Source organism: Lemur catta, chromosome 5 (genome assembly GCF_020740605.2).
Source record: "Lemur catta isolate mLemCat1 chromosome 5, mLemCat1.pri, whole genome shotgun sequence".
Classification (NCBI taxonomy): domain Eukaryota; kingdom Metazoa; phylum Chordata; class Mammalia; order Primates; family Lemuridae; genus Lemur; species Lemur catta.
In genome coordinates this window covers 39693905-39709150 of record NC_059132.1, presented here as the reverse complement: position 1 = coordinate 39709150, position 15246 = coordinate 39693905, and the positions used below count along the sequence as shown (strand labels likewise).

At 36.4% G+C, this 15246-nt stretch overlaps 1 protein-coding gene across 1 annotated transcript in view; it reads left to right on the top strand.

The window, feature by feature from the left end:
• GMDS (GDP-mannose 4,6-dehydratase) overlaps positions 1-15246 on the top strand; it is a 614024-nt gene that overhangs the window by 132743 nt on the left and 466035 nt on the right. Inside the window, exon 4 of the mRNA XM_045551568.1 lies at positions 1762-1871. Within this exon, the coding sequence (XP_045407524.1) occupies positions 1762-1871 (110 nt within the window). The remainder of the gene's footprint in view (positions 1-1761; positions 1872-15246) is intronic.

The following is a 15246-nucleotide window of genomic DNA, read 5'->3' as shown; positions in this document are numbered from 1 at the left end:
TGCATTTAATTAAATAGTCTTCATACATTTTAAAAATAATTTGTGAAGAGAAGTCCAAAAAAAGATGGCAATCAAAATTATATTTAAATTACTTTACTGATCATTATCTGTATTTGCAGTTGTTTTGTTAATTTTGTTAATAAATTTGCCTGTGTGTGCTGTACAGTTTATATAGTGCAATCACAGTGTTTTCTCATTGGATCTTTACAGCAACTCCTGAGGATTCTAGGGAGACAACTTTATAGACGAGGAAATGGAGACAGAGAGAGGTTGTGACTTTATCTAGGTCACCCACCATGAAGAAGGCAGAGCTGGGATTAGGACACAGAGCTTTTAACGCCAAGTTCAGCTTCTGACCAGTTTTTCTAGCCAGCAAGGATGATATAGTCAGCTTGTAAACCTTTTGTATTTACCTCTGAGCCCCTGAGTATTTTTAATTAATTAATTAATTAATTAATTTTTTATTTCAAAATATGGGAGTACAAATGTTTTTGGTTACATGTATTCTGTTATGCTTGAGTCAGGGGTTATAAGTGTGCCCATAACCCAGATAGTGTTCATTGTAACCGTTAGGTAGGTTTTCGCCCCTCCCCTGCTCCCCCCTCTCCCCCGCTTGATTTCTCCTGAGTTTTACTTCCTTCTGTGCACATGTGTGCTCATTGGTTAGTTACAGTTTAATAGTGCGTACATGTGGTGTTTGTTTTTCCATTGTTTAGGTACTTCACTTAGGATAATGGTCTCTAATTCCATCCAAATTGTTGCAAAAGGCCTTGTTCCATCCTTCTTCGTGGCTGCATAGTATACCATAGTATACATATACTACATTTTGTTAATCCAGTCATGAATTGATGGGCACTTGGGTTGGTTCCACATCTTTGGTCTTTTATCCATCTTGAATTAATATTTGTCGGTGGTGAGAGATATGGATCACTCCGGAATATTTGAAAATTTGGGTTACTTATAAAGGCGGTGATATTATCAGGAAGATAATCCAGTTGTCCAAAGAAAAGGCTTTCCATCTTAATATTCAAGTTATTAAATGCATCATCCCTGAAAATTATTTTTTTTTGTGCAGAGTGTAGAATGGTACTGCCATTGGATCTAGATATATAGATCAGTATTTTGTAAAAATAATGGAACTATCAAGTTAGCAAATCACCCATTCACATGTATCAAATTCTTACACTAATGGAGTCATTGTAAGGATCTGCTTAGATTTAGGAGTTGGAATAGGCTAGTTGTCCTTTAATGAATTACGATACTACATCAGGCATTTCATGGGTGGTTTAAGGTTTGATGTTTATAGGGTACTTAAAAATTGCTAGATAAAAGTATCTGAAGAAATACAGAGCTATCTTCACCATCACCAGAATGTTACAGATTTCTTTAGGGGGCATGCACATTATTGTAAGGTTTTCTTTTTCTGAATCTCACTCTTTTATAACATATCTTATAACCATCTGGAGCTCTAAGGTTTAAATGTATAACATCTGTCATGATATTTTGCTTTCTAAAAAGTTCATCTGAGTTTACCCCCACAAATCCTTTATAGATACAGGCAACATATATAAATATCTTTCTACTATTAGGTTATTTAAAGATGACAGTTATACTCTTCCACTCTAGAACCATCAAATATAACATTTCTATTTTGACCCTGGTTTTTCACACTTTCAAAACATGCATTTCAATTTCAGTATTTTAAAGAACTGAGCTTATGTTGTTTTCTTCTATCTAATGGTATGTTTTTGAATCCTAAAGACATGAAGTTGCACTATGGTGATCTCACCGACAGTACCTGCCTTGTGAAGATCATTAATGAAGTAAAGCCTACAGAGATCTACAACCTGGGAGCCCAGAGCCACGTCAAAGTAAGCCATTTTCATGATGATGATTTCTCTGATTGTGTTCCTGCAGCATTCTGTATTTTACTTGTGTGTGTTGCTTCTCAGTACATTAATATAACTACCGCTCCTAGTCTCCAAGTTTAATCATCAATATTAGTTTGAGTATTAATCCTAATGGAAATACTAGATTTTTTAAAAAGTATATTCTCTGTTATTGAACAATACAATAAAATCTTACCACTAACATTGAAATAGCAGTATTTGTTAATTTGGAGTTGTTCCCCATGGTCATGAGCCCCTCTTAGATGTATTTTCTGCCATTTCAAATCAGATTGTGAATGAAATGTTTTGTTAAAATATTGGAAGATGCAAATCAGTAAAACCTCTGTTTTAATATTAATTCTTGGTTGTGGCTACATTACTGGCTGAAAGAATATTTTTTGAGTCTTAATAATATGTTAAAATTAGCTGAATTAATTTTTTATTGTGAGTTGTAAAAATCATTGTAAGAAAAGTTCTTCTTAGCCTCTTTCCTCCTCAGTGTGATACAGCGAATGTTGCTGTGTGTATTTGTGTATGTATGTGTGTGTATATATATATATTTTAGTCAGATTCTCTGGTAGTCTGCCCACTTCCCTTTAGTTTCTCTTTCTGAAATGGATCACAGTGACCCTAGGGGCGCATCCCCAGGATTCCAGTGATCTGCTTAACTCAAGTTTTTGTTTCTGTGTCCTACTGTTCACTTGAGGAGTCAAATCTAAAGCTGTGGATGATATGAGTTCTATTTAGATTCTTAGTCAAGACGGTTAGTAGAGCTTAGAAATAAAAGCAAATAACTGTAAGTTTAAAAAGCAACCCCCCCCAAAGAAACTCAGAAAATTTAGGAGCAGTTTTTGCAGTTTAATGAACAAATATAGGAGTCTTATTTCAGAAAGTATTTTAGGTGATTTTCTATTTATCCATATCCCCAACTTTGTACAGAATGGAAGCTGTGTGCCTGTTTTATATATTAATACCTTTGCTAATTTAAGGAAGAAATCATGAACTAGAGCAAATGAAGCCAAATGGAGAACATAGTGAGAGAAATAGCAATAAGCCCAGTTTTATAACTGATAGCAAATTTAAAAATTGAGTGTCAATCCTCATAATATTATACATTTTTCTCCAAATGTTAACCTTGAAGGATGACCATGTATTGATCAATGAAGATACCTCATATCTTCCTGTGCTGTCTAGGACAAAGCACCTTTTTCTTTCTTAATCAATGATGATTCTGTTCTGTATCTAGGCTTGAAATTTGGTCTGTGAAAGGCATCAAGGTCTTTAGGTTAGAACAGAGCTATTTTTCATTTGATTCCCAGTGTGTTTTCCCATTTTGAAGGGTCTCTTTGCATACTTTACTTGAGAGATTATATCTCCTCTTTTTTTATAGGGAAGCAGCAACTCTCTACCATTCCAGAAATGACGACTTTATTTTTCCTAATTGAGGCAGTCAGTCTGTCTGTCTTCCACATTATAATTCATCTGGCTGCTTCTTAACCTTTCTGACCAGCCGTGAGAGTATCTTCCAGACAAAACAAAATGTTTTGGAACAAACGCTCTGTTATTCAATTTCCTGCAGATTAAGAAGTTTCCTTTGTGATTATAGATAGTTTATCACCTCTAGAAGCTACTGACTGGCATGGTGGGAAGATGCAGGAAATTTTATAAAGGTTTATTTGTAGAAGGCCTGTCTGCTGTCATTTTAGTATTGAAGGAGTCGGTCTTTTCTTTTTTCTAAAACGTATTTGTAGTTTAAAAAATATGTTGTATTTTTCTTAGTTGCCGTGTACATGATAGTGTTTGGTTATCATTTTGGAGTGGTTGTACTTAAAGTGATAGAAAGTATAGGAGATTGAGTTGATTCCTTCTAAGTTGCTGTGCACGTGAAGTTTATCTGTTTTTATTATATTTTGGCTGCTTCTTCTAAAGGTCAGTTAATCGGCAGGAATGGTGTCCATTAAATAACAATTTTGTTTTGGAAAGTCGTTTCATCCTTCAACAGATATTTCTAGAGTACATACCTAGTACAAGGTGTCATGCATGGTACGGTGGAGGACAAAAAGATATATCAAATCCACTTATGCTGGGGGTGGGGGTTTAATTTTGTAGGGGTGATATACACAAATGTCTTTGAGTCTTTAGAGGAGGATGAGAGAGAACTTCCACTGAGGGGATTATGTATTATGCAAGGAGTTGACACTAGTTCTGATCCTGAAGCATAAATAGGGCATTTGCAGATGTAAGGGGAAGCTGATAGTTGAAATGGAGGTAATAATAGAAAACAATGACTTAGAAATAAGAAAACTTTGGACATGTTTGCAGTATGAGAAGCATTCTGTATTAGCTGTGCAGAAAGAATATGAGGAGAAATATGAGATGAAGCTTGGCAGGAGGCTGGGCTGCATCTGGGCAGCTCTCCATATTTTGAACAGGGAAGAAATGTATTCAGTCATGACTTTTAGAGGTAAGAGTCTAGAGGCAAGGCTTGAGAACAGATAGGAAGTTGTTAGATGAGGATGGTGGCACTAGAAATGGGGAGGAGGAGGCCAAAACAGGATGCCTTTTGGGACTGACTCCTCTGCACATTAGATGTGGTCACCAGGGAAGAGAGAATACTGAGGTTCCAGAGCCCAGGTGACCAGACAGTCGATGGACCCAATACTGGAAACAGGCAGTCCAGGAGGAACTGTTGGAGTCAGGGTCAGGGGCAGAAATGAGGAGGTCCCTTTTGGACATGTTTTACTGGAAGTACTTGAAGGATATTAAGGTGAAGCAGGACATGAGGTAGCTTAAAATATGTTGTGAGGTTTGAGAGAAATGCAGGTGCAGAGATGTGAATTTAGCTCTTGGAGTCCTTAAGGTGCCAAGTAGCATCTGGAGAAAGAGGGGCAAAAGATTGAAGATTGAACCTTGGGGACATACCTATAGTGAGGGGGTAGGAGGAAGAAGAGCAGGGCTGATGAAGGAGGAGAGGAGATATAGAGCCAGAGCATAGAATTGTGTCATGGAAGTCAAGAAATTAGTCATTTCAAGGAGGGGATGAGGCTAGGGAATGAGGACCAGGAAAAAGTCAGTGGCCTGGGCAGTTAGACTAGAGATGATTTGTGGCTTTTAAAAAGTGGATTTTAGTGATGTGACAGAGTTAGCCAGAGTGCAGGGGTTTAAGGAGTTAAGAGATTACAAAGGAAATGCGAATTGAGTGGATTCTTTTCTGGAAATTACCTCGTGGAAGGATGAGAGAGAATATGGTAGATAACAGCTTGCGTCAATATCACCTGCTGGTTGCTGGGCCTCTCCTCAGAATCTCTGATTCCTTAGGTCTAGGGTGGGCTCTGAGAACTTTCATTTCTGGGATGTGTCCAGATGATGCTGACCCTTGTCTGGGGACCACTCCTTGAAAACCCATGCTCTAATTCTTGATTTACACATGTAGAATACGTGCCTTAAATGCATTCTTCTTAGACCTTCTCCTTTAATGTATCAACTTTTGAGTTTGATGTTAAAATAGTCCTATTACTTGCCAGGTAAAGCCCAAAACTACATCTACAGTCAGAAGTGGCAAGAATGGAAAGAGTCTGAAGAGAATCTGTTATACGTTTATGCTAATATACTTCACATTCAGAAATCTCTTTTTCCGAGCAGTGTGTAGTCTATGAGAGTAACTTCTTCTTTGGTTCTTCTGTGTTTTAGAGAAATAGTATGAGGACAAGCCCCTGTTAGAATGTCCTTTAAAAATCTCTTGTTCCATACCACTGTTTATGCTGTGATCTAAGGAAAGTTGGTGCTTAGTTATGGCAGAGTGGTTGTGGGTAGGGAAGGGGCTGGGATGATGGTACCTCATGGTAACAGGCTGCTCAACTTCCAGGTTGCTGGGGGCACACCGCTCTGTTCCTTGACTGCTCCAACACTCTGCATATTGGGTTTCAGTTGTGTGCCATTTTCCTAGTAGCTTGTCAGGGGTTTTGGATGGAAAATACGTATTTTCTTCCTTGTGATTAAAAATTTCTCTGTATTAATCAGCTTTGTAGAATTTACTGTATTTAAAGATAATAGATTTTTTAAAAAGTGGAGGTATGACTACATGGTGAGTGCCAGGCGCACTGTCTGGAGAATGGACACGCTTGAGGCTCTGACTCAGGGGGATGGGCGGGACATGGACAATGTATATAACCTGAACTTATGTACCCCCATGATGAGCTGAAATAAAAAAAAAAAAAAGTTTTTTTCTGACAGTGGCATATTTGCAATAAGATTAATTAAAATAAATTTCTTATTTAGTTTGGTATTCTTTTGAAAAAAGGTTCTAATATTAGCACAATTTGTATTTAATTTTGAGTCCATGACTTCTAGACTGGGCATTGTTTATGTTGGCTTCCCTTTGTGCAGAAAAAAGTCTTCTATCACTCACACTTCCAGTTAACTTGATGTGGGCTATGGTATGCTAAAAGTAAGGAAAATAAAATAATAGGAAGTTGGTCTGGTTTCCTGTAGGAAACCAATGGAGATGAAATTGGTTCTTGGAATAAACCCACAGCAGTCTGGGAAATACTGACTGAAGACATTTTTCTGAATCATAAACAGAAAAATTATGACTCATGAAGTAGGTCATTGAAAGGCTGATTTGATCTTATGTGGGAGAAAGTGAGAGATGACTGAAATGTACTATTTATTAAAAGCAGTTAAACCTAGCACGATGACATCATCCAAATGGGAACAAATTATCCAATATGTAGTCCTACCCATTTTGATGGAGAAAATGTTTTAGGAAACTGCTTTTCTGTTGTTATTGTGTGGTTTGCTGTTTGTTTTACTGTATAAAATAATAGTGTTTCTTATCTGTTTATCATTTATTATTGTCAGATTTTGGATTTGTCCACCATTTTTTGCAGCTTGTTTGATGATCTTAAAGTCGTCATTTTTGAAGTCATAGTGTTGGCTGATATCTTTCAATAGTAAACCTAGTCCAGTAATTCTTCCTTTGTTTCATAATGTTATGTTGGGATTGCCTTGATTTTTTTTTCAAAGAAATGAATATTATTCAATCATGAAATGTTAGAGCTGAAAGGAACTTTAGAAATAATGTAATATGATTTTTGTTTTTACAAGTGAAGTTGCCTGCTCAAAATCTTACATCTGGTTACTGGCCAATCCAGGATTGGCACTCAGATCTTCATATTCTATAATTTATTTTTAAGATCATCCAAAAAAAAAAAAAGATTATCCCTACTAGTGATAATTCTGATGTAAAATAGTCCTCTTCCCCCAGATATCCAAGTTTCTTCTTAAGCTCATTTTTTCCCCTCCTTGTGTTTTTAGTGGATACAAAAAGTCACTTAGTTTTCTTTTTTTATTAATAGTTTTGAGAAGGATTTTTAAACCCCTTCTCAGTGTTAAAGGCCATTATTATGTCTTTCTTTAGCTTTCTCTTATTTAAATTGAATAACTCCATAGTTTCCATTCCTTTTTTAACCCTTTAATTATCTTTATTACTTTCCTTTTCAAGGCTCTGTAGGTTATTGGTTTAATTTTGTTTCAGGACAACTAGGAGGCCTGAGTGCTGGGGTGGTAAGCTGCTACAGGACCGGGTGGGTGGGAGCTGCGATTTCCTCACACAGTTGTGCTGGCCCAGTCAGCAGACTCTGAACATCAAAGCCCAAAGGAGCTGAGTCTAAACTGTCCTCTTTGAGGGACTTCAAGCTTAGGATGCCAGTCAAGAAGCAGAGTTGGTTGTGAGCTAAGGGGCTGGTGTAGTAGTGGCCTGGCGCCAAGTTAGCATGGGGAGAGGTGAGACAGAAAACCCAGTTCAGGGAATGGAGGTGGGAATAAAAATAGGCCTGAGAATTAAACCTGTGGCCCCTGGGAAAGGGCTCAAGCAATTTAGTTACCCAAGTTAAAGAATTGTCATCTCTAGTGGCTTTTTCCTGGTGTGTCTGATAGTCAAAATTTGTAACTTTATCATTCAACTCCATGTTCATCCCCAGGAAGCTTGAATCTCTTGGGGCTGTTCTAATTGAGGGGAGGGGGGTAAGTGACTAAATGCACTGGGAGAAATGCATTATGTAGGGAAGGGTGGGTGCCTATGGCTGAACATCTGGTTGGTGCCTGCCTAACCCAATTACAGAACAAAACAAAATCACAACAATGTGGCTCTTTACCGTGTAATTATAGCAAGGGTAGGGGGTGGCCTATTAAAAACCCAGAGCAAACAACAGAGAGGGACTGTTCTTCTGTGTTCTTGCTCATTCATTTATTTATTTTGGACCCTGGGGAGCCTGACAGGGAGGTGTGAGTAGAGCAGGAAAATGAAGAGTAGACTGTGAACATAGCTATTGCTACTCAAAGGAAAGGGAGCTGTCAGAACATTCTTAAACATGGGGGAGGGCCTGGTTCCATGGCCTGTCCACACAATTGCATATTAGAGTTTATTAAGTCAGTGCGTGTGTATACAGCCATCTGCCTGTCCACTGTGTTTGCTGTCTTTTATCAGGCCCTGTGCCTACAGGATGCAGTCGGGAGACATGACTTGTGTTGGAATAGATGACTATTCCATGGGGCAGAAGGGAGGAATTTTCATGAGAAACCACAGTACAGCAAGGGTTCTAAAATCAGGGGTGCACATCTGAATTCCCAGGACACATTCTAAAACTTCATGTCCAGGTGCAGCCCAGACCCTGGGCCTTGGGGTTTTCCTGGCTTCAAATCTTGGTCACATCACATGCTAGCTGTGCAACTTTGGCAGGGTGCTCAGCCTTTTGCTCCCATTTTCCCATCATTACAGTGAGCATCTACCTTAGGTTGTGTTTCCTTAGGACATGATTCTACCTATGGGCCTGTGCACTTGTACTTGACTGTAACTCCCCCTAGATGTCCATCTGCCTCATTCCCTTACCCAAATTTTACTCAAATGCCAGCTTTTCAGCAAGGCTGTCCTGATCATCCTATTTGCAATAGTGACTCTCCTGGGAATGGAGTTGTCCAGCAGTGAAGGCAGTAGGCAAAGGGGCAGAAAATTCAAATTGGCTACTCTGTGTCCCCCCCACTCTAATCCCCACATGGTGTCTGGGCAAAGTTGAGGCTAACTTGAGGCACATTGTCCAGAGAAATGAATGGGCTAAGGTTAACATGGTCATCGCTCCTTTTGCCTGGATGGAGGCCTATGGTTTACCTTAGCTGCTGTTTGAAATGATATACAAGAATGTTTTCCTTATTCTATTCTAAAGGGGAAAATGATGTTTTGGACCCTTTGCTTTTTATTATATGAGCCACAGAATCTGAGGTGGCAGAGATCTTGGCAACGAGCCAGCACAAGTTGGTATTTCACAAGTGCCTGCCTGGGACTTCCAGTTGATGAGCAGCCAAGCTAGAACCCTGATCTGATGCCAGTTTTCTTGTCATGCTGTTAAGCTGAGAAGACCATGGAGGTCTTTGACCTGTGTTGGGCAGGTACCACAGGACTCTGACGTTTGAAGTTTTACCTCTCTTGTCATTCCTACCTCTTACTACAGTGAAACAAAGTTTTGGTGCAATAAGTTTGAGTTAAAAACATTGTTTTTTCCTTACTGGAGGGAAGTGATTCTAATTAATACCATGTGGGTAGTGCTTTCATAGCTAGGAAGATCTCCAGATACTACAATGCAAGGTGCAATGTCAGCATATCAGTGATACTAAAATAAAATTAATATGTAGGGAAAATAGAAATCCACAATACTATCTCATCAGGAATAATAACAATCTTTTTGGTTAGGATAGTACAACTCAATTCAATATAAAAAATTTAATATTGAATTATACCATGGTGGTGTGTAAGTTTGTTTCCCTAAAATCTATGGGAGGCTAATATTATTTGCTACTCATGGAATCAGAAGAATCTGTTGCTTGGTAATTAGAATGAGAAGCTTCTTCCTATTTGTATGATCATCATTATTATTTTTTTTAAAGACAGAGTCTTGTTCTGTTGCTCAGGCTGGAGTTCAGTGGCACCATCATAGCTCACTGCAGCATCAAACTCCTGGCCTGAAGCGATCCTCCCATCTCAGCCTCCTGAGTAGCTGGGACTACAGGCACACACAACCACACCTGGCTAATTTTTAAAGTTTTCTATAGAGATGGTTCTTGCTCTGTTGCCCAGGCTGGCCTCAGGTGATCCTTCTGCCTTGGCTTCCCAAAGTGTTGGGATTACAGGCGTGAGCCATTGTGCTGGCCATATTTGTATAATTATTATTTTAAAAGAAATTGCCAAGAATTATATAACTATATTATTAACCTATTTTCTAAGGTTTAAAAATAAATATTTCTGCATTAATACTGCAAGTACATTTTGGTTCATGTATTAGTATACACAAACTATAACTCAATGTTGGGTCTCAGAAGATAATTTATTTTGCTTAGTAGATATCTAAATTGATATAGCTATATATGGTATATATGAGGTTTAACATAATTGTTATTAATATATTGTCATGTGTAATTCTTAGATGTGTTCAGAGCAACATAAAATCACTCTACTCTGTTAGTATATTATGAATCTTGAAATAATAAAGATTCCTCATGAGCAGAATGCTTTCCTTGGTAAAGAGCAGTGAGTGCAACTTTCAGAACCTGGGTAATAAGGTTATGTTTGCATTTAGACCTAATATCCATGCTTACTGTAGTGTGTCTATTTCTGGAAAACTTAGCTCCCTTACAGGTGAAGTGAGTAAGTGAATGGAACAACTGGAGGCTTTTAGTCTTTGTAGATAGATGGCATGGGTGGAACAAACCTCTGTGCTAAAGTAAAGGTGTGTTTTTGTCTGCTTGTTTTTGTTCTACAAGTCCCTGTTTCTTTCTGATCAATCCCATTGTCTCCTTACCTGTGTGGGCACCGTCTCCGTAATATTTAATACAGTTGGTAAACATTTTAGTTTGTTACAAGGCAAAATTGTAATATGAAACCTTTTTCATTTTATAATTTAATAAATGTTTATGTATACAATGCATAAACCCCACTAATGTAAATATGGCCATTCAGTTCCCATGGTTCTTAGGCAGAAGTTAAGCATTTTGCATCTTATATTCATGAGGGTGGGTGGGAATGTACACTTTTGGTGGGTCTCTGTGTGTCATCTGGCTCAAATTTTTCTTAGAAGCCTGTTACAGATTTGAGCAATTGAATTCAAATCTAAAACCACTTAAAAAGTTCTTTATGGTCCATTAAGAATTTATATGAGAGAGAACACTCTATGAAAGTTCTCCTCTCCTGTTCAAACAGATTGTTGTGTTTTATTAGATCTAGGTGGTATTGTAATTTTGATAACAGCTAATAATGTTTGGAATTTTGCTTATAATTAGTGGACCACACAAAGGTATGTTTGTTCGGTTTTGTACCCTTAATCTATTTATAATATGGCTTGTTTACTGAATAAAATCCAAAATAGTATTATTTTACTATTGCAACAGTTATTTTATACATATTTGGCTAAAATTCAAATAGCTAAATGTATATGTTTATCTTAATATCAATTTCTAGATGTATTTATAAACACAAATGGTGAACTAATAGTAAGTAACTGTACTGTGAGTGAAACTTTTTGTTTTGCAGTTTTAATGATGAGTGGATACTTTTTAGGATTACCAATTAGATTATCATATGTAATTTGCATAAATTAAGATGTAGAATGTAAATAATACCTTGCTTAACACTGTAGTTAGATATCTCTCTCCCCACTCCCCAAAGATTGTGTGTAAACTCAGTAAACACTTAGCTTCTCTTTTAAAAGACCTAATAAAGCTTGATATTAAATATGATTTCTACTTTATCCTTTTAATATAAAAGTAGTTTATAAAATTTGCTTTGTTAAAGTTGGAGCCTTAAAGTTGGTATAGTAAGATAAGATGAAACCTTTTCTAGTTCAAAGAAATTTAATGCATATAATTTTCTTCTATTAATTTCTACTGTAAATCATTAATTGGCTACCTTACCAGTGCCAGCAAGAAATAAATTATAAGAAAACTATTTTAATATGTCAGATTTCCATTTCTTGAAAAATGTCTAACATCAAAGATTAGTAGGTACAATTTTTATTCTTTTTAAAACATAGTCATATAACATATTCGTAGTTTGGGAATGTTAATTAAAAAAATAATCCACAATGAATTTAGACTTCTTTTACATCAAACTATGTCTAAAGTCTTGGTTTGATATGTTAAGTTCATCATTAGAATAACTTACACTGAGAATTCCTTAGAAAATGTTATATTCTAGAATATTAGCTCAACTTTTATGTGTGATTATTGCATTGATGATTAAAATGAAATGTTTACCACAGGTAAAGAATATTGTAATTGTACAGCTGTTGTAAATGCCAGTTTGGTAGAGAGGAGCAGACAGTTTGAGTTTCTCATTTTATTTGGTGTATGAGGGTAAACCCTTTTCCTGAGTCTTCTTTTCCACTCCCATCCCTTATATACTTTATTGGTGCCAATTTTTTAACAGTAAAAAGTCTTATAGAAATTAGTGGTGTTGACAAAATAAATCTTTAAGGGACATTCGTCAGAACTATTAACACACATCGTTAGTCCTGATTGTAATTAATCTATCTTTACCTTTACTGTGTGGATTAATTCTTAAATAGTGTAGAGCAGGGATCCCCAACCTATGGTGAGTTGTATGATTATTTCTTTATATATCACAATGTAATACCAATAGAAATAAAATACACAATAAATGTAATGCGCTTGAATCATCCCGAAACCATCTCCCCCTCCCTGGTCCATGGAAAAATTATCTTCCATGAAAATGGTCCCTGGTGCCAAAAAGGTTGGGGACTGCTGGTGTAGAGGACAGGTTTTTTGTTTCTTTGTTTTAACATTCCCATATGGCTTACACTGGAGCGGGTCTTTTGTTTGTTTGTTTGACACTGACATTTGTCAGGGCAACTCAGAGCCAGTATGGTCAGTACTACAGGGGAGGTTGAGAGGCTCTCTAGCTTGGTCTGATAGATTTCTCCATATTCTCAAGAAAAGTGTTTGAATGTTTGACCGAGGCTAGTTGATTATTACCTCAAAATATTTGAGTCATTTGCTGTTTAAATATTAAAATGTGAGTAAATGATATTGTCTGTTTGCTTTGCGTTTACTTTATATTAAATATTGTGAAAGTGTTTTGGCTTAGTGATATTTCATCCTATCATTTGACAGGATATTTAGGTTGCAATTTGGCAAAAATCATTTTATTGGAATTGTTTACTTAAGTGACTTAAAACTTCAACTTTTCTTGTTATCTTTTTCAATCATAACTCTGTCAAAGTTAATTATATTATCAATAATTAATATTTATCAATAACAATAATGGGAAATCTATTGGTTATGTTAAATAATGTTACATAATACATTTTCACTGGTTTTTAAGTTTTATAAAGTTGCTTTACAGAGAAAGAAACAGAAATTCTTGATAACTTCTGCATTTGGGTGGGGAAGCAAATTATTCCTAAAGCTTCCTTCTTCATCTGTCTACATAAGGGACATGATTCTTTTTGGAACAGAGGAAAAGTTTATTGGGTGTAAGACTGTTGTGCTCTTTTATACACATAGATGGCAGCAAAGTGTTACAGACAGGGGAAGTCAACCTTGTAGTTATCATGAAAGATGAGTGACAGCATAGCTGCCTATGCCCCATAGTTAAACATAAAATAGGAAAGAAAGCTACTATTGATAACACAAGAGTATAGGAGACTGAAGAAGGCTATGAGAAGCTATAATATACTGAATTTCAGGACAAATCCCAGGTGGTAAAGCTTAATCTTTTAAGGTATGTCATCCACTCCTGTAAGATGATTGAAATCAGCTAAGATAATATGCATGTCAAAACAGAGAGACAGTAAACGGCTGAGGGGCGGCAGGGCTGGAGGGAAGTAAAAGAGAAACCATGCACAAGCTGCAGCGGCAAGTAATGGCCTGTAGCCTGCAGGCACTGTAGAGTTTGGCCTGCATGTCTCCTTTTTAGTTAAGCAAGTTACAAAGAGGAAATGTCAGTCCACGAATCAGGCAAACATTCCATGGGAACATTTGCTCAAATGTCAGCGTTTTAGAAAACAGAACTGGAGTCTATTATAGTCTGGTCCCCACGCTGGGTTTGCTGTTAAATGCATAAGTACAAATGTATTTCTTCAGAGTGCATTTGTAATTAACAAGTCGTCTTAATTAGCGTTCCTAAATAATGACATAATCACTATAAAAGATGACAGTCATCATTATAATGAATATTTAATGTGGCTGCTTCCAAGGACCTTTCTGTGGCTTCTCACAAATTTTCAAGGTAATTTTCAAGTTTTAGAATTGCATTTGGTGAAATCACAGACATGAGGATCTAATGAAGTAAAAACGTTTTTATTAGGAACTGAACTATGGAAGTGCATTATAAAGAAGCAATTTGTAACATGTCCTGAACAATCCAATCACCTCAGTATCTTACTACTTATAATAAGGGCTTCTTAATGCCACTAAAGTAATGGTAACATTGTTCAGGAAAACATTTCCCCTACCCTTTAGTTTTTTTCTGGTCTACTCTCAGGCAATTTAGTACCCCAGACTAATCTCTGTGTCACAGAATTGATTCTAAAGGTGTATATAACAACTTGCTTAAAAGCAATATCTGGCAAGTCTCTCTTATGACAGCAACTTATTTCTCACATAATTATTTTCTTAGTAAATTTGATATCTTAACAACCCTTTCCCTCATTTCTGAGTTCAAAAAACAACACTTAATATAATTTATTTCTCATTCTTAATAAAGGCTTACTTGAGAGTATATTGCCGTTCACCCTCTAGCGCTGCTTCCACCAAATGAGGCTAGAAGGGAATGTGGTTTGTAAGAGTGTAAGGTGGTTTCCAGCATCACGTGCTGTGTACTGTAATAGGCCTCGATATTGTTTTAATGGAGCATAAAACATGTTTTGGCTGCTGTTTATTACTTATTAATGATTAAATGATTATACTTATACTTATTAATGATTAAATGATTTTTCATATATCAATAGAAAAAGGATATACATATATATGTAGTTTTTCTGTTTTAACCAATCTGTTGTGTTAACTTCAGCTTGTATGCACAGATGTCTGTGTTACTCTAACATTTTTCATAGTGTGGGCTGTGCAAACACCAGAACTAAGGAAAATTTGATTTATAAATATGTAATTATTTTATGATTTTGTGTTTTCAATTTAATTAATTAAATGGAAATTTATAAGTTGAACTTTCACCGTCATACATTTCTTAAAATCAAAGTATAAGATGTACAAATTAGCCACTATTACATATAAATTTCTTTGTAAGTGATTATTGAAATATCAAATATATTTTGTTTAAAGGGTTTTAGATTAA